This window comes from Oryza glaberrima, chromosome 8 (genome assembly GCF_000147395.1).
Source record: "Oryza glaberrima chromosome 8, OglaRS2, whole genome shotgun sequence".
Classification (NCBI taxonomy): Eukaryota; Viridiplantae; Streptophyta; class Magnoliopsida; order Poales; family Poaceae; genus Oryza; species Oryza glaberrima.
The window spans coordinates 22,006,871-22,030,045 of record NC_068333.1 but is presented as its reverse complement, the minus strand read 5'-3'; the positions used below and the strand labels follow the sequence as shown (position 1 = coordinate 22,030,045).

General features: G+C 44.0%; 2 protein-coding genes across 2 annotated transcripts; both read right to left on the bottom strand.

Moving 5' to 3' along the window:
* Positions 1–4,715: 4,715 nt before the first annotated feature.
* Positions 4,716–8,390, bottom strand: LOC127781753 (beta-1,2-xylosyltransferase RCN11). The gene is given in 4 exon segments (XM_052308767.1): positions 4,716–4,938; positions 4,941–5,214; positions 6,038–6,187; positions 7,401–8,390. Coding segments are annotated over 4 exon segments (1,233 nt in total). The 5' UTR covers positions 8,133–8,390; the 3' UTR covers positions 4,716–4,861.
* Positions 8,391–9,724: 1,334 nt separating this feature from the next.
* Positions 9,725–12,756, bottom strand: LOC127781752 (tonoplast dicarboxylate transporter-like). Its single transcript, XM_052308766.1, has 5 exons — positions 11,722–12,756; positions 11,183–11,226; positions 10,912–11,007; positions 10,303–10,813; positions 9,725–10,197 (listed from the first exon to the last, which is right to left on the bottom strand). The coding sequence occupies exons 1-5, from the start codon at positions 12,680–12,682 to the stop codon at positions 10,163–10,165; spliced, it is 1,647 nt and encodes a 548-aa protein (XP_052164726.1). The 5' UTR covers positions 12,683–12,756; the 3' UTR covers positions 9,725–10,162.
* Positions 12,757–23,175: the final 10,419 nt, after the last annotated feature.

The window sequence follows — 23,175 nt, the reverse complement described above, 5'->3', positions numbered from 1 at the left end:
AGCGACCGAGTGTGATAGATTTATTCAATTCGTATTCATTTAATTGGGTGGGGAAGTTTCCATTATGTCTATAGATGAGGATCGAGTGAATTATTCCATTTGAATTGGCTGGAAAATCCGTACCTTAATTACTCGATCAGTTCTAGTAGTCTCCATATATCTTATCTGAATAGAAGCTTTAAAAGGAACAGCAAACATATCTCCGTATTTCAAGCTTGGTGGGGCTCGTACGTTGTCTCACCTCACGGTCCGGTGTACCACATAAGTCTGTTCTGAGGTGAGCTTCTGCTGATTTCTAGTGCAGAAAATTAAAGGTTGTCACTTGATGAACCTGTCGATCGATCAGTTGGTAGTTATTATCTCCGTTCCCAAATATTCACCAGACACTGTTTACAATCAAACTCTGATTACTCTTATTTGAGTAATAAATCTGTAAAATGTTTGAAGATATACCATGGTATTATTGAAGTACTATGTTGTAATGTTAAATATGATTATACAATATTTGTTCATCAAAATATTATTGAAGTATGTTGTATGTTAAATATGATTACACAATATTTGTTCATCAAAATATTATATCGACTATCGGATTAAAGCAACGCTTGTGAATAGTGTAAGTAATCCCTCCATTTTAAAATATAACTACCCAAAGGTCGGTCTAAATGGAAATGGAGTAGCTAGCTACTTGTCGGACTAGTGGGGTGTACATGCATGTGTACTCCCTCCATCTACTTTTGATAGTAATATTTTATTTTGGCACACAGACCAAGGATAATTAATTCTACTTATTATCCATTTAAATATGCTACTAGTCATTCCTCGTAAACAAGCGATTCATTAATATTTATATTTCTCAATGCCCATGTAGCCAATCATGTGTGGAAGAATGAAGAGTCATGCATTAAATCCAAGAAAGTCATTAAGATGATAAGTTGTTGGATTGAAATATGCATATCAAAAATAAATTTTTCAGATTTGAAAATATGACTATCAGTATATCCTTGTTTAGCTAGGTCATCATCAGGTCACATAAATTTCAACCTAGCAGTCCTGATTCTCGATGTTTCAATCCATATATGCACACTCTATCCGTTATAAAATAAGTACAACTGTGTAATGGTTGCACTTATTTTGGGACTTACTAGTGTTTACTAGTACTGTAATCATCACTCGTCCACATGTTCATGTCTCTCAAGAAGTTGTTCCATCAAAGTTCAGTAACGGCTTTGATTTGTATGGATCGGATTGCCTCCATAATTTTATTTCCCAAAGCTAGCCAACTCTATTTACCTTGGTTTAGGGCCAGTTTAGGGAAGCTTTAGATTCTGAGAAGCAGCTGTTTGGTAGCTAGCTTCTGAGCTCTGAAACCCAGCTTATGGCTTCTTAGTTCATTTTTCAGAATTTGTAACTATATATTCTCAGAAGCTGTGGACTGTTTGGGCAGTTTCTAGTAGAAGCAGCTTTTGGGAAAAGCTGCAGCTGGAACAAGCTCTGCCAAACAGGGCCTTAATCTGGTTAATTCCCTCCGTTTCATAATATAAGATTTTCTAGCATTGCCCACATTTAAATAAGACACTGTAATGCTCCAATATTGCTTGTTCACACTTCTACTTCATCCGTTTCATAATGTAAGACTTTCTAGTATTGCCCACATTCATGTAAATGTTAATGAATCTAGACATACATATATGTCTAGATTCATTAACATTTACATGAATGTGGGCAATACTAGAAAGTCTTACATTATGAAACGGATGAAGTAGAAGTGTGAACAAGCAATATTGGAGCATTACAGTGTCTTATTTAAACAAGGCGTAGTACATATACATACCTTTCAAGCTTCCGTTTCTACAAAATTGATCTCCTGTATATTGCTAATCTATTTTGTTCAAGCGCATATACGATTCTGGATACTTAGAAAAGTTTCCGACGCATTAATACTCTGACCGGTCAGAGTTCATTGTAATTAAGTTATCGAAGGATACTAATTATCAAAAATGATACTCCCTCCGTTTCAAAATATTTGACACCGTTGACTTTTTAGCACATGTTTGACCGTTCGTCTTATTAAAAAAATTTATGAAATATATAAAACTATATGTGTAAATGAAAGTATATTTAACAATGAATCAAATGATAAGAAAAGAATAAATAATTAGTTAAATTTTTTGAATAAGACGAATGGTCAAACACGTACTAAAAAGTCAACGGTGTCAAACATCTTGAAACGGAGGGAGTAATACACTAAATTAGTACAAATGTTATTCGAATGACAATAAAATTTAATGGTAACAGATATCTCACTGACTGTGAAAGGTCAAACCGACATCATCTTTTATTGGAGGGACCAGAGAGTGCAACGAAAGTACCATTCATGTTTAATCTATTTGAAGATACCATTTCATTCGGTCAGTCAATCTAAGGGTATACTATACAATGTAATAGGGATCTCTTAGCTTTATTAATTAGGGATGTTTGATGACATGGAAGAGAGAGAAGCAAGGAGAGAGAAACATCGTTGCTACGGTTAACAATGGCTTAGCAACGACTCTTAATCTATAGTATAAAATAGAAACTTTGGCTGTGTTTAGATCCAAACTTTAGTCCTTTTCCATCACATCAACCTGTCATACACACATAACTTTTCAGTCACATCATCTCCAATTTCAACCAAAATCCAAACTTCGCGCTGAACTAAACACAACCTTTGCTGCATGAGAGTGTGAAAAAGGAAAGAATAGTAATAAAAGAACACTTTTATGGATTAAAGGTTTAGAATCTTTGTTATCTCCGCTATTGTAAGGATAGTCTCTAAATAAACATACATTATCTAAAAGTTTTTATGAGCTCTACGTATGAACATGCCCTAAGTAGTCCTACATATTCTAAATTTGAGCAAGTGTCAGATACCAGTACTCTCTTTTCTAAATTACTCCCTCCATCGATAAAAGTTACACCTATTTCACATTCGAGTTTTTTCAAATAAGTTGTTCCTATTTGTAGTCTTTATGCATTGAAGGCTTAAATGAAGAGATAAATATTTGTATCTTTGACTACCGGGTTTCTAAAAATTTATATGGTTTAACATCGTTTTGTTTTTAGATCCACCATGAGAAACATTTTTATAATATTTAACTAATTCGCATGTTGATTTTAGAAATTGATGTTTAAAGATAGAAAATTTTTAACTTAGGATAATAAAGCGAATGCTAAGTAATTTGAAACAAAGTGAACAATAATTCTTTCGTAGAACTGTTCAAAAAATAGACCACCTGCCAAATTTATTCGTTGCTAGCTAGAATAAACCATACCTTTGCCAATTGGTAGTGGCATGAGCCCAAGGCTGTACATGTACTGTGGCGGTACCCCTGTAACCACCGGCAGCACCGCCGCATCCGAAGGCCTCGGCGCTGTCCAGAGTCCAGACCAGGCCACAGCATCCAGGCCGCCCAACCAAGCAGAAACCGGAGCCAATTCCAACTCCATCCTCCGACCCACATAAATGCTGAAGGAAACAGGCATGATTCCCAGCGAGCTAGCGTCCATCATCAGCCACGCCCATTTCACGCCCCAGGCAGCAGCAACAAGGCATGTGCTCCTCCGGGATGCATGCAGGCAGGCAAACCACCGTGCCCACAGCCATCCTCCTCATTCCTTCTTCTTCCTCTCCCTTTTCCTTCCCCTTAGCTTGTGTTGTCCTCCTCCTGCAAGAATCAACAAAGATCGATCAAGATGCAGCACAAACAGTAGGTGAAACATTAAATGATACTCACAAATAACAGCAGCAAAGCTTCGACTCAAAACATGTCGAACCCCCCACAAGTCCACAACAACAGATCAATAATATATCTTCTTCCCCCACATCAATAAAACAGGGGTACAGTAATGGCAGGCAAAAGGAACAAAGTGAAGCAAGTACACCGGTGTTATGAGCCTGACGGCTCCATTTCATCTTCCAGAGTAATCACCAGGCCACCATGGCAGAAAACCAGGCTGGTCATGCATCATGCACACGGGAGTAGGAAGGGCATGACACTTGGTCAATTGCCATGCCCCATTGGGCAAGTTTTTCAACATATATGAACAGTGGGGGAGAAGCACTCAACATTATGCATTAACATACAAGAATTGTCGCCGAATGTCCCAAATGATGAATTACAATTACAGTTTGAGGATCGGTCCTCAAGACCATGAATTCATGGTAGAAAAGTGTGCGCAGCATGGATTGGTTTTCATGTCGTCGGCTGATGTCAGGAAGGGGGGAAGGATTGCCTTCTTGTTCCACACGATATGCAGATTAAAGATTGTCACTTGTCAGCACAATCTCTCTCTGCATTTGGCAGCATAAAAATTCCTCCGATGAAGTGATGAGCCCTGGTAATGCATCAGTTCACAGATCACAGATGCAAATAACCTCCTTCCCATCCATTGAAATTGTAAGCATTTGTGTTGTTAGTATGGTGACTTTCCTGATGAATACCTAGCTCTGTCTCAGCATCCAAGACCTTTCAGTATATTACTCAACTCATTGATAACATCTGTTACCCTTGCATATGATCCAGGGAGATTTATGGCATGATACTCTAAGCTCTTCCAGTGTGAGATCAATGCAAAATGTGGGCGTCGATACATGCTGCTGATGATTTCAAGGACTTTTGTATCTGGGGTAGCTGAAACCAAGTGAGTTAGACCAGCCCCATGTGCCCCTATTACTACTGAAGCTTCCTGTATAGCACGCAGTTGCTCCTTCATGTTCATGTGGGCAAAAAGACCATTGATGACATTTATTTTGCATTTCTGACCTTTTGCCCAGCCCTCAATTGCATCATATACCTCCTTCTCATTGCTTAGTCTAGATTCAACCTTTCCACTGTGGCGTGGATGGGCCAAGTAGTCCTCTCGCCGAACAAAGAGAACATTGAGCCCATTTGATGTTTTGGATGACAGTATGTCATCCCTCAGAAGATCAAAAGAAGCTAAAATCATCTCACCAAATTCAGACAACCTTGCCGTTTTCTGGTGATCAGGCTTTTCTCTGAGGGACTCCGCAGAAGCACCTTCGCAGCTAAAGCTCTCACTAAGGCCCTTAAATAGCGCGGTCTCATAGCCCAATGGTGAAAGAATTGCATGTCGAAAACAAACAGGGCCAGAGAAATTCTTAACATATGTCACATTTGAGAAAAGTGCTTCCCATGTTTGCTCCAGTTGTGCCTGTGAATGTCAGATCATACTGTTAAAAGACAAAAGCATATACACAGGGAAAACTTAAATAAACACTGTTATTGAGTAAAAAATGAGCCGTCTTGTTAACTAGCATTAATCACACAATATGCTGCCGCACTCATCAAACAGTATCTGCATGCATGTTTTCAGGTTTTGTTGAATAAAACCTATATGAATGGCAAAATTGAACCACCATGCTCCTGATTTGCAATATGAAGGAAATCATTGCACAAGAAACCCTACTCAGATATTTCCGTTACATCATTAAATAGAAGAGGAATATAATTATCATTATTCTACTTGGTCCTGGCCTGACTTCACAGTAACAAGTCGAAAGAATCGCATGCAGTGCAGTCATGAAGTGATGAAACTGTTCTGCTATTTATGAGCAGGTTTTGAGATGATGGGTGAAGAGGCATGCTCTAAAATGGCAAAATGGTTAACCCCAGTTGACTGATTTTATGACCAATAAAGTCAAAGTTCTGCTTCTTGTTTCACTTTCTAGTATTTCAATACAACTGTCTGTAACTGTACTTCTCTAAGATGACGTTGATACTCTCCTGAAGTGTATTCCAATGTACTACAAATTAAGCTATTGTAATAACCCGGAAAGAGGAGAATCACATTATAAAGGAGCGAAGGGAAATGGAAATGTGGCAGCCTGGCTGGCAGGGAAATGAGGAAGGGAAACAGACTAATTACCATAAAGTCCATAACTCAGGCTATATAGTTCATGAAATAGAACAACTAAACTGCAGTGCATCAACAATCAAAGAATGTAGCAACTCAAAATGCATCACGTGTAACGTACCTTGCAATGTCCATCCACAAAGACCACATTAGGGCGGTTAGGTAAATCCGTGACTCTGGAACTGACATATGCACTGTACCAGTCCGTAATTGTGTGGAAAAGGTTTGCATATTCAAAACGAGTTACTAGAAGTGTTGGTTCTTCAACCCACTGCAACAAATATAATAACATTAGAAAGGAATTTATCCTAGGGGAGCTTTACGAAAATATTACTGTGATATGTATACATTGGTGAAGAAATGAATCCTGCAATATAACAATAGGAGTCATGGAATGAATTCAATGCTCTGCTTCTTGAGAGGTTCATGTGTTTCTTCATAAAAAATCTAGTGTTATAAAGGCTACAAAGATACATCTTCAAAGCTCAAAACAGACTACCCATATCCAAGCAAAATTTTAAGCAATTCGCTAAATAGTCAACTACATCTGTATTGATATGGTAAATTTGCAACCAATCAGAACTAAATCAAATAACCAAAAGCATGAGTACAGTGCATCAATCAAGGCATCAAATATGTTACAGCAATACAGTTGCACAAGGCGTCAGCACGATTAACTCGACTAATCAAATAACCGAAAGCTTTTTTTTTCTCCCTAAACCAAATAACCGAATCAAAATATTTATTCATTATATAGCCAGTTGGTTCTCATGGTGTTCTCATTAACAAGAGAAAAAGAAAATTCCATCAAACTGCCAAGTCAACAGTAGAACAAAAAAGAAAGGGAGGGAATGAAACAACTATAACCACTTTGAAGACTGAAATTATAGCCTGTAAGATTTCTTGCCCACACCCATCTCCCTCACCAAACAAAAAGAAAGGAGCTCATTGACTCATTGTTAGGAGTTCCCATACTAGCCCAATAAACCTGTGGCCAGCACTAACATTGCTGCCTTGCTATTTGCCAATTTGCCAGATCCAATAGTGGGTGCCACCCAGAGCAGATGTTATCTTGCTGAACCAAACTAACCCAAACTCAATTGCTCGCCGCTAGTCCTCAGTCCTCCGTTGCAGGAGCAGAAGAGCAAGGACTGAGGACCCAAACTCAATCAAATTCTTTTACACCCTGGCCTTCTTGAAATTTCCTCGCAATCGATTAATTAATTAAATTTAGTCGCAATTACTACAGGAAACATGCTATAAACATCTTCCCACCTTTTGCCATGGACTCTACAATGGAATGATACTACTCATTATTACTCCTACAGTTCAAATCATTGTTGCAATCTTCATAGATATATGAAATGTTTAAGCAAGTCAGTGTTCATGTGAACCGGATCCAACATACAACAATAAATTCTCCCAAATTTACACTTCCAATTTTAGCTACTACTACTGGTTACTGAGGCAAAGAGTGTGTGTACCTGCGAGCAGTGTAGCTCGCCGGGCGGCACGACGCGCCCCGAGTCGAGCAGCGACCTCATCGTGTGCATCCCGATCCCGCCGGTGGGCACGTAGGCGTCGAGGAACCCCGCTTCCACCAACGGCCCCGTCCTCTTCGCCGCCGCCTCCACCTGCAGCGCGCCGGGCTCGTACTTGGGCAGCTCCTCCTCCTCGGCGCGGCCCATCACCTGGTCGAGCGGCTCGCCGCCGCGCGACATCGCGATGAGCCCCGGGTCGAGCAGCACCCTCCCGCCCTCGCAGATCGAGCTGCGCAGCGTCTCGCTGTGGTGGCACCGGAACCACCCGCCGCCGCCGCCGCCCCGCGCGGGGAGCACGTCCACGAGGCGGGAGAACCCGTTCCCGAAGTACCCCTCACAGGAGTGCTTCGGCGGCGGCCGAACGGAGGCGGACGTCCACGGGAGGAAGGAGGGGAGGCGAGGCCATGGCTTCTGCGAGGACGGCGCTTCTACCCGCACACGGTCCACGGCTCCTCCTCCTCCGCCTCCTCCGGCTGCGTCCACGGCGTCGCGCTCGGGGTCAGCGGCAGGGTGCGGGTGCGGGTGCGGCGACTGGTGGCGGAGGAGGTACGCCGCGAACGAGACGGCGTAGATGGCGAAGACGGCGAGGAGGACTCGGGGGATGATGCGGCGTAGCCGATGGTTGTTGCTGTTATTGTGGTGGTGGTGGTGGTGGTACGTGCGTACAGGCATCATCGCCTTCCGCCGCCGGCGAGGTGCTCGTCGTCGTCGCCGCCGGCGAGGTTCTCGGCGGCGTAGATCGGGGGTGAACGGATCTCGGAAGCGGTCGCGAGCGAACTCGCGGAGACGAGATCGCCTGACCCTTGTGCAGCTTGCCGTTGTGTCACTGACGTGTGGGCCATAGTAAAAGTGGGGCCCACATGTCAGTGTCGCAACTCCAAACTGAACAAAGTCGGGGGAAGTGTGGGCCCACCGGATCGGACGGCTGAGATTCATCGCGATGGTGTTTGGTGAGAGCTTTTGGTGTTTTTTGGACGGCTGCGATCCATTTCGCCTTTTCTACTTTTTTTTTCCCTTTTTCTGGTGATGAAGTATCGTCGATCTCGCGAGGACGGCGGCGCGTGGCGGTGTGCGGTGGCCGGAATCGTGCATCGCCGCCTCCGATGGGGCTCAGATCACCGGCGAGCCGCCACCGCAAGCTACATTGACCAACCCAGCTTTGGCGGAGATCAGTTGCGGCGCAGGTGTATGCCATGACTAGCGAGAGCAAAGGTGAAGAACTACTTTATCCAGAATCTTTTTTTTTTATTTTTGTTCTTGGTGAATCTTTCCTAGAAATTTCCATTTCCTTGCTTCGATAAAGAGAGAAAAGATTATCGGTTTGCTTGCACGGTGTGACGAACAGAAAAGGTGCGGGATCGCACGGCTAGTTTGAGGTGTTCTTAACAATGAATAATTGAACAGGATTTGAGAAGTGATCAAGCTCGATCAGATTAAAGGGGATCAGCTCACTTCTGATATTTCAGATGTTCCCTTCTGATACATTAGCGTATTTCAGGATCACAGGTACGTAATCGTCAGCACAAAGTAACTACCTGACTATCTAACTTTCTTTTTTCTTCAGGACGAAGTCTGAATTTTTGGGATACGATTACCTAACAAGTTACACATGCTTGTAGTTTGCAGTAACAGGAATACAGGATGGTCTGACAACTAATATGTTGAATTAATTATTGTCCTATGGCTTCTCCAGAAGCAATTAGGTTAATTGTTTGTTTTTTAATCTTCTGTGTCACAGTCTTCTGAATGATTTTCAGAGTAAGATATCAGGATCTAAGGGTCAGAGTGTTTCTTTGGAACTCTAGATGCATTTTACATCATAGTATTGTTATTTCAATCTCAGGATTGAGTGCAAGCAATCTGTTTGTACAAAATACAGTCATCTGAACTCTAGAAAGTTAGTTAAATATTATGCTAACTCACGTTATGCAAGTGAACTGTTCCATTAGAATGTACTCAGGTATGGTACTGTAACAATTATGCTGATGTTCATACAGTTAATATAGGATTCGATTTTTCTCATTCAACAATTCATAGCCATAACTAAATCATTTACTTGTTTTTGCAACTTATTCAAATTTTGATGTTTGATTGTTTTCTAGTGTACTACACTTCCCTAGAACGTGTGTCACTCGCACCCTCTGAGATGGACAGCTACATATGAACAAACTACTAATAATTGAGAGTACTTATCACTAGTAACTTTTTGAGATGTACTCCATCTTATAAGCAATCAACCAGTAGTTTGACAATATCAGGCTTTCAGCTTTCTTGTACCACATATTCTGTTCAATTTAATATATATGCCGACACTCTTTTAACTTTACATATTTTGTGAAGAACAATAAGCTATAGCACCTCTAGAGGATAAGGCCTGCATATTGTACGCTCATCTGAAGGATATGGATTGTTTAATACGTTTCATTTTGATCATACATATTGTACGCTCATCTGAAGGATATGGATTGTTTGAATACGTTTCATTTTGATCATTCTTCTATTGTCTGCTTGTCTTCCTTGCTTCTGTCTTGACAAGAAATCTGATCTCCCGGGGCACGTCTCAGATACAGTAATACAGAACGGCTGAGAAATCCCTATGGTTACTCTTATACAAACCATGCCATCTGACCCCTCAACAATGGTTCAGGCATGAGATACAGAAACAGAAACTACTGTACATTCTCAAAAACTTCATATTTATGTTCCTATGACTTGATGTCCATGCCAAAAATCGTTGATCCTGAACGATCAAATTAACAAAAAAAGCATTAGATTAAGTCAGAAAACAACAGTAAGTTACTAACTACAGACTAATCCTTAATGTTGATCTGTGCAGGAATGTTACCTAATGTTGGCAGTAAGACTGTCAGAGCTGCAATGGCAACAATTTTCAGGGGCAACCCAGTGGCCACCAGATCCTTGATGGTAATGTAGCCGGTGCTGAAGCCGACAACGTTTGACGGCGATCCGGTGGGCAACAAGTATGACAACTGGGCCCCGATTGCGCCGGAAACCATGAGCAAGGCAGGGTGCACCTCAATGGATTTGGCAAGTTCAGCGAACAATGGCAGCACCAGCGTCGTGGTTGAGTCGTCAGAAGTGAACTCTGTCATGATCCCGCTGAAAACGCAGGCGACAGGCACGATCACCAGCGTCGGCGCCCCTTTCAGGAACCTGAGGCCGTTGGAGAGGATGTCGGTGAGGCCACTCGTCTTGAAGCCATCGGCAATGGCGAATCCTGCGCCGAGGAGAAGGATGATGCTCCACTGGATCTTCTTGCACTTGTTCCAGTCCATCAGCTTCTCACCCTCCCTCTTCCCGCTGGGGATTATGAACAGCAGGGTGGCCATCATGATCTGCATTGCAAAGTGATTTGCTTCTGTATAAGATCAGGTAAATGCAACTGGCTCACTAGCTCAGTAATTTTTGTCTTTGTGATTATTTCAGCACTTACAGTAACTGTGCCATCCCCAACTTTATTGTGGAAGAGAACTCCCCATCCAGGGATGTTGTCTGTTATGTTCCTAGTCATCCACAGCACAACTAGGCCCTGCAAAAAAAAAAGTCCATTTCAGTTAGTTTTATCAAGATAGTACAAATAATCAGTTTCAATTTGTATGACAGAAACCAAACCCTGCATATGTCTTCATATTGAAATTTATGGTCATAAAATCAGAACATAGCTAGTGTTGGATTAGAAAAAAAAAATAGAAATAGAATTTTACCCCAAACACAGCCAAGACCATCTTCTCTGCAAAAGCCATTGGACCTGTCATAGATCATGACACCTCATCAGACAATCATGGACTTAGAATTAGATACTGAATTTGTGGCTGTTATTAATCAACTGTTCAGGCAGAAAAATACTTAGCCCAATCAGAATTATCCAAGTGATGACCACAGGTCAATTGTCAACTTTTTAGCAGTGATATACAATCAAAGGTAAACACATTTTTTATGTTCTAGGTAGCAACGTTTTGGAACGGATATACTCCCTCCATCCCTAATTATTTGCCACTGTTGTCTTTTTTAAACATGTTTGACCGTTCGTCTTATTCAAAAACTTTTGTGAAATATGTAAAACTATATGTATACATAAAAATATATATTTAACAATTAATCAAATGATATGGAAAAAAAACTAATAATTACTTAATTTTTTTGAATAAGACGAACGGTTAAACATGTTTAAAAAATTCAACGGCGTCAAATATTTAGAGATGGAGGGAGTAGATAGTATCAAGAAACGGGATGCCACGTATACCTAACAAGCTGAGCTCTCTTCTCAAATGGCTTCTGTCGAGGTAGGCGGAGAGGGCCTTGGCGGTGTTGTTGGAGCAGTACATGAGGCAGAGGGTGAGCCAGAGCGCGAGGAAGAGGATGATCGCCATGGGGAGGCCGAAGGACATCCATGAGCTGAAGGTGATGGGCTTCTGCTCCGGGAAGTAGGACGACCACATCCCCACCAGGATGATGTTCACGCCGGTGCCGGTCAGCGTCGCCATGCCGCCGATCGCCGACGCGTACACCACGCCGAGCACCACCGCTTTGGAGAATCGCCGCACCTCCTGCCCGCCGCCGTCGTCGATGTCGCCGCGGGGGAACCTCTGCAGGATCCCCGTCGCCACCGGCATCATCATGACCGTGCACGCCGTGTTGTGGATCCACATGCTGACGAGCGCGGTCGTGCCGGTGACGCCGAGGAGCAGCAGCGACGGCCGCACCGGATCGCCGCAGAAGAGGGACAGCACGTTGAGGGCGAGGCGGCGGTGGATGCGGTGGTGGTCGACGGCGAGGGCGAGGATGAAGCTGCCGAGGACGAGGGAGATGACGTCGCCCATGTACGCCCTGGCGACGTCGTCGGAGGAGGAGATCCCCAGGGCCGGGAAGAGGAACAGCGGCGCCATGGACGCGACGGCGAGCGGCACGGCGCCGGTGACCCACCAGAGGAACACCCACGCCAGCACGCCCAGCATGTTCCGCGCCTCGCCGTGCCCGTCCCCGAGGTCCACGGCGGCGCACACCGCCGCGCACGCCGCCGGCCCCGCCGCGATCGCCGGGTACTTGTGCGCGAGCAGAGCGCGCACCCACGCCGCCGCCGCCGCCGACGCCGGACGTCGACGATCACCCTTCGCCATCGTCCCGCTCCTCGCCGCCGGCAGCAGCAGCGGCGCCTCCACGTCGTCCGACGAGCTCTCGCCGTAGCTGCTGCCGTTCTTGTCCATGCCGATGAACTGATGGATCGTTCGCCGCCGCCGCCGTGGTTGGCCTCAGCTCGCCTCGTCTCGGCTGGTTTTATAGCAGCTAGGGCGACGCTTAAAATGGATGGAGAAGTGATCTGGCCAAGTTTAAATTCACCGGAAAAATACGCAAAAATTTCAAAAATAGACGATAAAAACATTTAAAATGATGGCGAATCGTTGCCACGTGGAAGGCTCGTGCCAGGGAAACGAGGGGCGTGATGAGTTGTCGCCACGTCGCATGGTGGCATTTTTAGCTAAGCTTCCCTGATATTTTTGGAGGCGGTGTCTTCCCTTCAGAGTTCAGATGCAATATAATGCTTCCTCCGGTCTTGCCATGGAGTAGAATTTGTTTGAATTCAGTGAAGAGTTGTTCAAACTCTACGAAAGAAAATCTATTCAAATAGCTCAATGGTTTACTCTTCGTCTTATTAGGCACATATAAAAACATAGTTTTAGAATTCATTTTGATGTTTTCTTATCGATTAGTATTGGTTTTTTAAAGCGCGAAGAATACATATATTAAAACTAAAGTTTGTTTTTTAAAAATTCACTTTTTAAGGTTTGTTATTAAAATTAAAAACTTGTATTACTTGTTAATGACTTTCTACCTACTGACTTGCTTCTGAATCCTTTTCAGATAGGATATAGCAGAAAAGAGGTTCTAGAGATGATAGATATATATATATATGCTTAGAGCTTCTACAGATAATTTCCGATGTGTTTAGGTCTTTAAGATGCCGGCCGTGAGCTGAGCTACTTGAGATTAATTTGTGGCCTAATTTGTGCGGCGGATGAGTTCGTGCACACGTGGAGATATTTATTTTTCAGCAAAGACAAAGCTAACTGTACCTTGATCAGAACCACAGCACAAAACAGATAAGATCAGACACCGTGACGATGATATTTGCCAAGTTGTAAGCGCAAAGCTAGAGTCTAAAAACTAGCAAAGTTGAGAGTTCGGACAACCTCAGATTTTTGCGATTTTCGTTCAAAGAATTAAACATCTATAGTTTCTGCCATAAAATTATACAATGATAATAAATAGAGACTATCTATATATCGTTTGACAGAAAAACCGCCTCCGAAATCTCGCAAAATTGCACCATTGGATTGTTTTGAGATTCGTTCAACAACACCTAACCTTAATCCCTCTTCCTTCTATGCTCGTTCCCAACTCTAACCACAGTAGCCCACAAGTTCGTTTCCCTCCCCCCGTCCTCCCCCACCTCTTCCTTGTGCACGTGCATTCTCCCCGCCGCCACCCGACTGTGCCGTCACTCAACCTCACGGGTTGGACAGAGGGCATCTACAACACCGTGCAAGGCCCCAGTCGGTATCATTTCCCTTTCATCTCTCTCCTCCTCCTTCCCGAGGCGGCGGCTAAGAGATGCCCCTACACCACCTCTTCCCTATCTCCCCACCGTTGTATTCGTCACAACCGACCATCTCCTTCTAACCATAAGCTCACTTTGTCCTTGCCACCAACCCCGGCCGACTGCCCTCCACCATCCCCATGGCTCTGGTGCCTCGTTGCCTGCCGTGTCCACCGCTCATCACCAGACAACCATCTCCTACGATCATCTCTCTAAGCCCGGTGATCTCTCCCCTCTTTCCCCTCAATCCCCACCTCCCCCCATCTAAACCCTAACTTCACTGGTGTTCATCGGGTCGTCACCAGTAGCCGGTGCTTCATGGGAGCTAGAGGAGAAGAACTTGGGCACACGAATCTTTACGTAAATCATGTGGTTCAAATCTCCGTTGATCTTTTGTAGTGTGCCATTCAGCAATTCCCTAATAAGAATCCCAAAGATCAGGGAAGAATGATGGGTGTCTGTCGCCATTGTCTCCTCTGAACCTTGATTGCTTAACTGTTATTTGATTGATGCTTTAATATACACCACTAATTCTTCTCCCGCTTATGGCCAGAGGTGACTATGAGGGTGACTGGGCGCAATCATGTACGCTTGGCTGGGACCCCTGCCTCATGTCTATCTAGATCAAGCTGACAATTGGATGGACATTAATTCGTTCAGATTCAGCCAATCGAGACTGAATGCTGTCATATCCAAAGAGAAATATATCACCCCATGCCGTAGTTGACGAACTAATTAACCTGACACCTCTGTTAATTGGAGTAGTATTGAACTGTTAACACAATAACACTGTACTATAATGTAATGCAATGCCACTGTGTGTTCAAGGAGGCGTGCAAGCTAAGCTAATTAATACTAAGATGGTAATTAAGAGGTTGGATTCGTTTAGATAGCTAGGCTGCTAGCTAGCCGCTTTCGATCACCAGTTACAAAATTACGTAAACATGTTAATATTTTGAGTTTTTACATGGTAATAAGCCGATGAACAGGAGGTTTATTTATTTTAAAAGATATTTTTAACTTTATAGTATTATTAGAATGTGTTATGTGGAATATTTTGGAGCGGAAGAAAACTATAGTATGTACATGTGCCTGCCTCAGGTCGTAACAGGATTAAAAATATGGTTGGCAGATTACCGCTTATTCGATATGATCAACAGCTAACTAGCTAGGAGTAGCGAATTAATGAACGTATATATACGTACATTTTTTTTTAGAAAGTATGAACGTATATATACGTACATTTTTTTTTAGAAAGTATGAACGTATATATAATTCAATAATTATCTCTTTCAGTCCATCGATCAGTTGATCGACCATCGACGACGACGGCCATGTTAAATGTAGCACTGTTCCCTGAAAGGAAAAGAAAATCATTCATTAATTTGCCGTACGTGTGTAGCCTACCACAACCTTACTCCCTCCATTCAAAAAGACTTAATTCTTGGATTTCCTTGTCCAATATTTAACCATTTATTTTATATAAATTTTTTTATGATTAGTATATTTATTATTGCTAGATGATAAAGCATGAATAATACTTTATGCATGACTTATCTTTTTAAATTTTTTCATATCTTTTTTCAAATAAGACGGACGGTTAAAAGTTAGACACGGAAACCTAAGAATTGAGTTTTTTTGAAGGCAAAATTTACTACAGGATACTAAAAAAACATGTAATTAGCCATGGGACACCGCAAAAACGTGAATTGGCTGTAGGACATCGCAAAAGAGTGGTAATTAGCTATTGGACACTGAAGACATTATTTTATTATTTCCGGTGAAAATAGAAAGAGAAAGAGCGTTAAAAGTACTAAAATGCCCCTGGCCGCGAGCACTCCCTCTCCAGCCTCCTCGTTGTGCTGCGCACTCTCTCCGTCGGCGCTGCGTACGCCGGCCCCCTCCGCCTCACCCGGCAGAACCAGAATGGCATGTCGCACGCTGCTGTTGTCCTGTTCGCCCCCACCTGCGACGTTCGCAGCGGCGGTCGCTACTCGCCCACGGCCTCGCCGACGCGGTCCCCGGCGTCGAGGCGAACAACCCGGGGTTCCTTGACCTCATGCTGATCGAGTCGTTCAGGGCCAGACAGCCTCGGGGAGAACAGCGTGAGCTAGCCCGGGTGGTGCTGCGCCGACGATGACGGCAATGTCTTCTTCGGTGACCGGCTCAATGTCGTGCACGAACGTCGCGTTTCTAACCGATGGGGTCGCCGGCGATGCGATGCATGCAGGGCCTGGCTACGACGACGCGAGACCGTACACCGTGCTGTTCCACCCGCTGACGGGGCGCTGCGTGGTGAGGCGGGCGGCAGATGACGCGGCGGCGGCAACGGCAGCGGGGACGCTGGAGCTGGGCTGGTGCGAGGACACAGATGCGTGGGCATACACGCAGCCGGTGTCCACGCTGGCGATGCAGGGCGTGTGGCGGGGGTCACCGCCGCTCTGCCTGAGAGCCGTGGGGAGCGGCCGGCCGGCACGGCTCGCCACCAACGACGCCGCTGCCGCCGCCGCTGGCTGCCGCGGCGACGCCCGACTGCTCCGGGAACGCCGAGCTGCGCGAGCTGCGCCGGGGATGTGTCGTCGGACGGGAAGAACAATCGTCGGGAGGAAGAGGAAAGAAAATAGAGGAGAGACTGACATCCTGGGCGCACGTAGGGCAATCTGGTCTTTTTTAATTGTTTCTCTCTTCGTTTCCACTAAAAATAATAAAATAATGTCTCTAGTGTCTAGTTGCTAATTACCACTCTTTTGCGATGTCCTATAGCCAATTCACGTTTTTGCAGTGTCCCATGGCTAATTACACGTTTTTTAAGTGTCCTATAGCAAATTTTGCCTTTTTGGAATGGAAGGAGTAAATATCACGTACAAGGATATTCAGGACCGGTTTGAAGCTGAAATATCGTAACCTACGAGAATATTGACATTTTAAAATAATAAATCGGTAATATTTAGTTTACTATCAATATTTTATCTATTAGACACATGTATTACTAAAATATTAGCATTGCCAATTATAACTTGCCCATATTTCTCAGTATGATAGCAAACCAAAAAGCTAGTACTAGTAGTACTCCCCCACTATCATGTAGGGGTATACACCACACAACGAACGCAGAGGAAATAAAAAAGATCTTTTCACTTAAACATTGGCATGCATTATTGATACTGAAGCTATCACCAATCTTCTCTGAACATGTAGGGATTGTTTGGTTCACTACCACAATTTATCTTACCATGCCACAGCTTAACTTAGCCAGGTTTGTGCCATACTTATGGCAAGATTCCATCACCATGATGTGAATCCCACATGTTATTGGCTAATAAAAGTATGGCAAGCTTGCTTTCCTATGGCTGAAATATGGCTTCAATTTTATTATCAACATATTACGCATGTTAGCTAAATGAAGTATGGCAAGCTTTGGCAATATGGGTATGTCAACCAAACAACCCCTACCAAGTTACTTTCTCTATTTCACGCTATAAGACGTTCTGATTTTGAATAGATCCATGCAAAAATCAATGAATGTGTTATATATATGGGTACAAACTCATGGATATTAGTTAACCTGAAATTTTCACAATTTGACCCTTTGCAAAAACTTTTTTTTACAAATGAACCGCTGCCAAAACTTATTTTAAAAATGACTCTTTTGGTCAGCGCCAAATCACCTGGCGCTGAACTTAGACATCTCAGCGCCATGTTAACTAGCGCTGAATGCCGTGCCACCGCGGATGGGAGACTAAGTCAGCGTGCCAACGCATATTCAGCGCCACGCTATTTGGCGCTGAGGTGTCTAAGTTCAGCGCCAAGGGTTATTTTTGAAATAAGTTTTGGTGACGGTTCATTTGTAAAAATAGTTTTTGCAAAGGGTCAAATTGTGAAAATTTTTGTTAGTTAACCTAGGGTGTGTTTAGATTCAGGGATGTAAAATTTTGGCGTGTCACATCGGTATTATATAGGGTGTCGCATGGGGTATTCAGGCACTAATAGAAAAACTAATTACAGAATCCATCGATAAACAGCAAGACAAATTTATTAAGCCTAATTAATTTATCATTAGCAAATGTTTACTATAGTACCACATTGTCAAATCATGGAGCAATTAGATTTAAAATATTCGTGCCGCAAATTAATCGCAATCTGTGTAATTAGTTATTTTTTTAGCATATATTTAATACTTCACGAAGGTATTCAAACGTTTGACGTGACAGTGTGTAAAGTTTTTATACGATAACTAAATAGGGCCCTAGCTAAGAGTAGAGAAGCCAAAACATCTAGTAATATGAAACGGAGAAGTATACACACTACCGTACGTCTGCTCAATCTCACTTGTACGTGTGACGTGTCCACGTACGCCGACGTTCTTCCAGAACGTTCCAACTGTTCGTTCGTGCCTCCCTTTGGCTCATGACAAGGAGGCCGGTCGGCCTCACCAGCAGTGGCCACCACCACCACGCCAACCACCAATAATGCAGCTTACCTAGCACCATTGCGTATTTGGGTACGCGTGTTTGTGCAATGCACCCCGCGCGCCGCGAGAGAAACCTCGGCCACCTCGAAAACGACCGCGCGCGACGACCTCGGACCCGGAGACAGGCGCAGACAATCTCCCAGCCGATTGGTAGGCCCGTACCTGCGCAACGCAAGGCCGTCCATGGGGATATTGTTGAGGTGGTGGAGCCCTGAGGACCGGAGGGCCAATTAAGACGGGTTTGAGTTTGAGGTGATCAAGCTAGCTAGCAACCGATAGGCCATGTACCATGGGTAGCTCGGCGCGTACTGGCTCTGGCTCACGGCGTTCGGCTCTCGTCTAATTTCAAGCTTGGCCGCACCGTCCCCCGGCAGAGACGCGTGTCTGCTCTACAAGGGACGCGGCTGTACGAGCTCCTCGGCTAGGGGACCAGGCAAGGAGCTACGCTGGGTCGGCTATGGCCGGGTAAAGAGCCTGTGGACACCGCTCCCCCCTCCCCCCGTTTTTTCAGTTCCACCCTCATCTCCACTGCTGCTCCCTCCTCCTCGGTGTCGTCGCGCTCGTCTTCTCTCCGTCTCCCTGCTCATCAACGATGGTGCGAGGCAGCGAGGTGGTGGAGGAGCCGTTGGCAGCCCCGCAAAGACGGATTCGCGACGACGACGACCTAGGGACAGCACGGCCGACCGGATCTGGCCTCCTGACCAGCCACGGAGGAAGAGTGAGGCGGTGACTGGCAGAGGGAGAGGGGATGCAGCAACCATCGCGCCGTCGCCACCACGCCCCGCGTGCCGCTCGCCGTGCAAAGAGGGAGAGAGGCGGCGGGAGAGGAAGGACGTGAGAGAGTGGATCCGGCTGCTAGCTAGCTAGGTGGACAGCAACGAGCAGCGGGAGAAAGCGGCAACGGCCAAGGGGATAGAGAGCGAGAGAGAGGCAAGCGGTGGCGGTGGGAGAGAGAGGGAAAGGGCAGGAGAAAGAGGCGATAATGACCGACGGGATAGAGAGGGGCAGAGCGCCAACGAGAGAGAGAGAGTAAGAACGGCGGCGGCTGCCGGGAGAGAGGGCGAGAGCGGCGACGGTGGGATAGAGAGATGGAGTCAGCCACTAGGGAGGACGAGGAGGGAGGAAGCAGCGGTGCTCGGGAGGGCGAGGAGGGAGGCAGCGACGACGGCTACTTCTGCGGAGGGCGAGGAGGGAGGCGGTGGTTGCGACTACTGCGGAGGGCGAGGAGGCAGAGGATCAAGAAGCGGCGATCACGGCGATGGGATCAAAGCGGCGAAGAAAAGAGAAGAGAAAGGGAGAAGCTGGTGGGTGCTCGGTGGGCTAGGAATAGAGAAGGAAATACATAATCGTGGTTACGTGGGTTGGGGTATCTCGTAAGCTGGAGTACCTCTCGGTTACTTGATATTTTGAAAGCCCAGCTGCGAGTATCCCTCATTGAGAGATGGGTGTCTCTAAGAGTGGCTTCAGTTAGTAACGACACCCTTGATATGGCTTATATTGTAGATGCCCTTAGGCTCTCTCTGAATTACAGGGTCGAGAAAACACGAGAATATAAAACAGGGGTTGAAAAATATAAGAAAAATTGAATGAACGGATATTTTAGCCACGTGAAAGACATAGTATAAATTAACGTACAGAGACATGGAGGACTCAAAGAAAGTTTCCGTCGGGTTAAACCTACGGCGTGTTAATTTTCCTCCAATATCTTCTTTTCTTCGGCCAGTCATTCCATACGAATTCCGTAGAATTCTTGGTGTCTCCATGATCTTCTCTTATATGTCAGAATTTTTATTTTTCTTGTTACAGTTAAAATACAAAATATAAAAATTCTGATAGATTTAAGAGTATAAATGTGTTAGAATTTTTTTTCTTTTTTTACCCTTTATATATAGTAAATTTGAAGATAAAACTTTACACATAGATATAATACTATTGAAAGTACATGTCCAATTTTTATTAGAATTTTTTTATGAAAATTGGTAGTTGGTGTGCACATTGTGTACGCGCAAAGGCTTCTATGCATAAGATACGTTTCCAGTTAACCTACTGTTAACGACCAAATTTGGTAATACCATGGGCTGGATTCGAAGTTAGAAACGAAGCTGATTTGGAGAAATCCTGTTTGAGAAAGCAGAATACGTATAGGTTACGAGCAGCATCGGCTATAGGCGGTATCGACTGCCACATATCAACAAAGTGCCAGATCCGACGGAGGTAAGCCAATGCAACCAGTCTCGGGAAAGATGGTCCCACGTCCGTCATCGAATTGGTTGAAGCACTTCATAGCTATTGCCACGCAAGGATTGGAGTCTTAGAAAGGGCAATTGTATCTATTAATTAGGACATTTTCTAGTTTTCTTAGAGATATTTTGGTAAGGGTCCACCTGAAGGACTCATTTGTATTTTAAATTGTGTTAGATATAAAGAGCTGTGTCCAGTAAGGACATATTATGTACTTTGGGTATAAATATGACCCGACACCAAGTAATCAAAGGACGACAGTTCAATATACTTCGGCGCATCACCACCCTTTTCTATTTTTATTGTTTCGAGTTTTTGCTTTCGAGTTGGGCTGCATCGGGTTCGATCTCCGACGAAGAGGTAAAGCTTGTTATGGCGGCTTGCGTTCTCGGGATTAGTGCTTACATATTCATGACACTCTAATCCTGCCTACGTAAACCACCGAGTTATCATATATACCGCATAATCTAGATTGATCTCGTCATTTAAGCTTCATCGGCTAGCCTCTATCATCGAAAACGGCCGATAGGCTTAGGCTTCGATATCAAGCTAGACTATACGGTGTATCTAACATCTTGAATGGGTTTTCATCGATTTGATTAGATCTTATGTTTCTCTCCACGCTTAATGCTACATCGGTTAGGTTCGATCTGTTAAGTACTGTCTTGAAACGTTTTATCTAGTTCCTTCTTTGATTGCTAATAGAGATAGCATCGGAGTTTTAGCCGACCTTACCTGATTTAGTCGTCTTGCTTCCTTATCTGGTTCTGGATAGTCTAAATATGCCTCTTATATCAAGATCTCATCTATTTAAAGTATATTAAGCTTCCTATTAATCTGCTAGGTTCATCCTGCTTGCTAGATTGGTTTCAGTTTTACATATTTCATCTGTGCTGATATCTTGGTATAAGGCGGTATTGGAGTATTAGCCGATGCAAGTTAGGTTTGTCCTATCGGCTATGCTATGAGCATGCATAATCCTTGCTTTGGGGCACATTTAGATATGGAGTGATTTATACTGTCTCGATGCAGCTACCGATCTATCCCAATCACTCGATCTAAGCGTATCCCATTGTATGGATTACGTATTGCTAACATCTACAGCTGATCGAGTACACCAAACACTCTCCAAGTTTTCATCTGCCTCTGTCGATCTGACGCAAGTTACATCGGCATGGCCTCGGACGATACGTCATTGGCAATCCTGCCGATCCCCTATCGTTGATGGATTTAACTCTTTGCCCTTTTTTCTATCTTGTTGGTTGCAGGATCAAACCAGCTGGCACGCTCAGAACCCGAAGGCAATTCTTTGGACCTGCAGAGTTAAGCAGATCTCTCAGGTCAGTGCGTGTTTTTCGCGTCAACACCTACCTCATACTATTTGATATGGATATTTTCGCATTTGATTATTTTTGTGATAAATTGAGATATCCCCAGCTTCCATTGAAGGACAATTAACAGTGATATTTTATTAAATGCTTGGCTGGAAGAATGGCGTGCAACTGTACTATAATTTTACATTTTCTATAGATATATTTTGGTCATCAAGGCCATACGTACAGGCTGTATGCTCCTCGTGGCTAGTTCACAAACCATCGCCAAATAACTGGACTAATTCATACAAGTTAAACCGGTTGTAGCTACGACCCTGAGATATAAAAGATGAAAGGGTTTATTTGAAAGATTGTTAGATGCCAGAAGGATATATGTGAAGAACAAAATGTTGCGAGGGGCCAAAGCTTACAAGTAAAAGATTAAAAAGGTAACTAGATGGTATATGTTAAAAGAATGGAAGAGATAGAAGGACCTAAACGTAAGATTTCAGAAGGTGCAAGGGCACAAAAAAATGCCTCCAAGGGCATATCTGCAAGAGCTAAGGACCAGCACGTAAATTAGTAAAAAAATACCTCCAGGGACCAAGAGATATAAGTAGAGATGGTAACGGGTGCATACCCATCGGGTTCCCTTGCCCCATACCCACACCCGTAATGTCTAAATATCTCCAATTAAATACCCACACCCGTCACGGGTACAAAATCGTCCTCATATCCACACCCACACCCATGCGGGTAACGGGTATCCATACCCAGATAATTGACTTGTAGCATTTATAGTTTTGTACTGTGATTAGCCATATTAGAGTTGTAAACCATCAATATTTACTCTAGCAGCAATGCTATTAACATTAGCGTTCAAAGGTGAGTAAAAAAAATTATACAACCATATTACATAATCAAGAAATCTAATAACAATGTCATATAACTAGACTAGAACAATATTTAAGATGTGAAATGAGTTTTATGCTATGATTTAGTAGTCATTGAGACTTATATTCCTCATAGTTTTAGGCTCAATCAACAAGTTTTTTTCACCCACGGGTTGGTGGGTAC

Bases quoted from the DNA above. Each gene is read 5' to 3' on its own strand.
- LOC127781752 (XM_052308766.1), bottom strand. From the start codon at position 12,682: ATGGACAAGAACGGCAGCAGCTACGGCGAGAGCTCGTCGGACGACGTG. The intron at 11,227-11,721 runs GTATACGTGGCA...GATCTATGACAG, and splicing joins AAGAGAGCTCAGCTTGTTAG to GTCCAATGGCTTTTGCAGAG. The intron at 10,814-10,911 runs GTAAGTGCTGAA...TTTGCAATGCAG, and splicing joins TTGGGGATGGCACAGTTACT to ATCATGATGGCCACCCTGCT.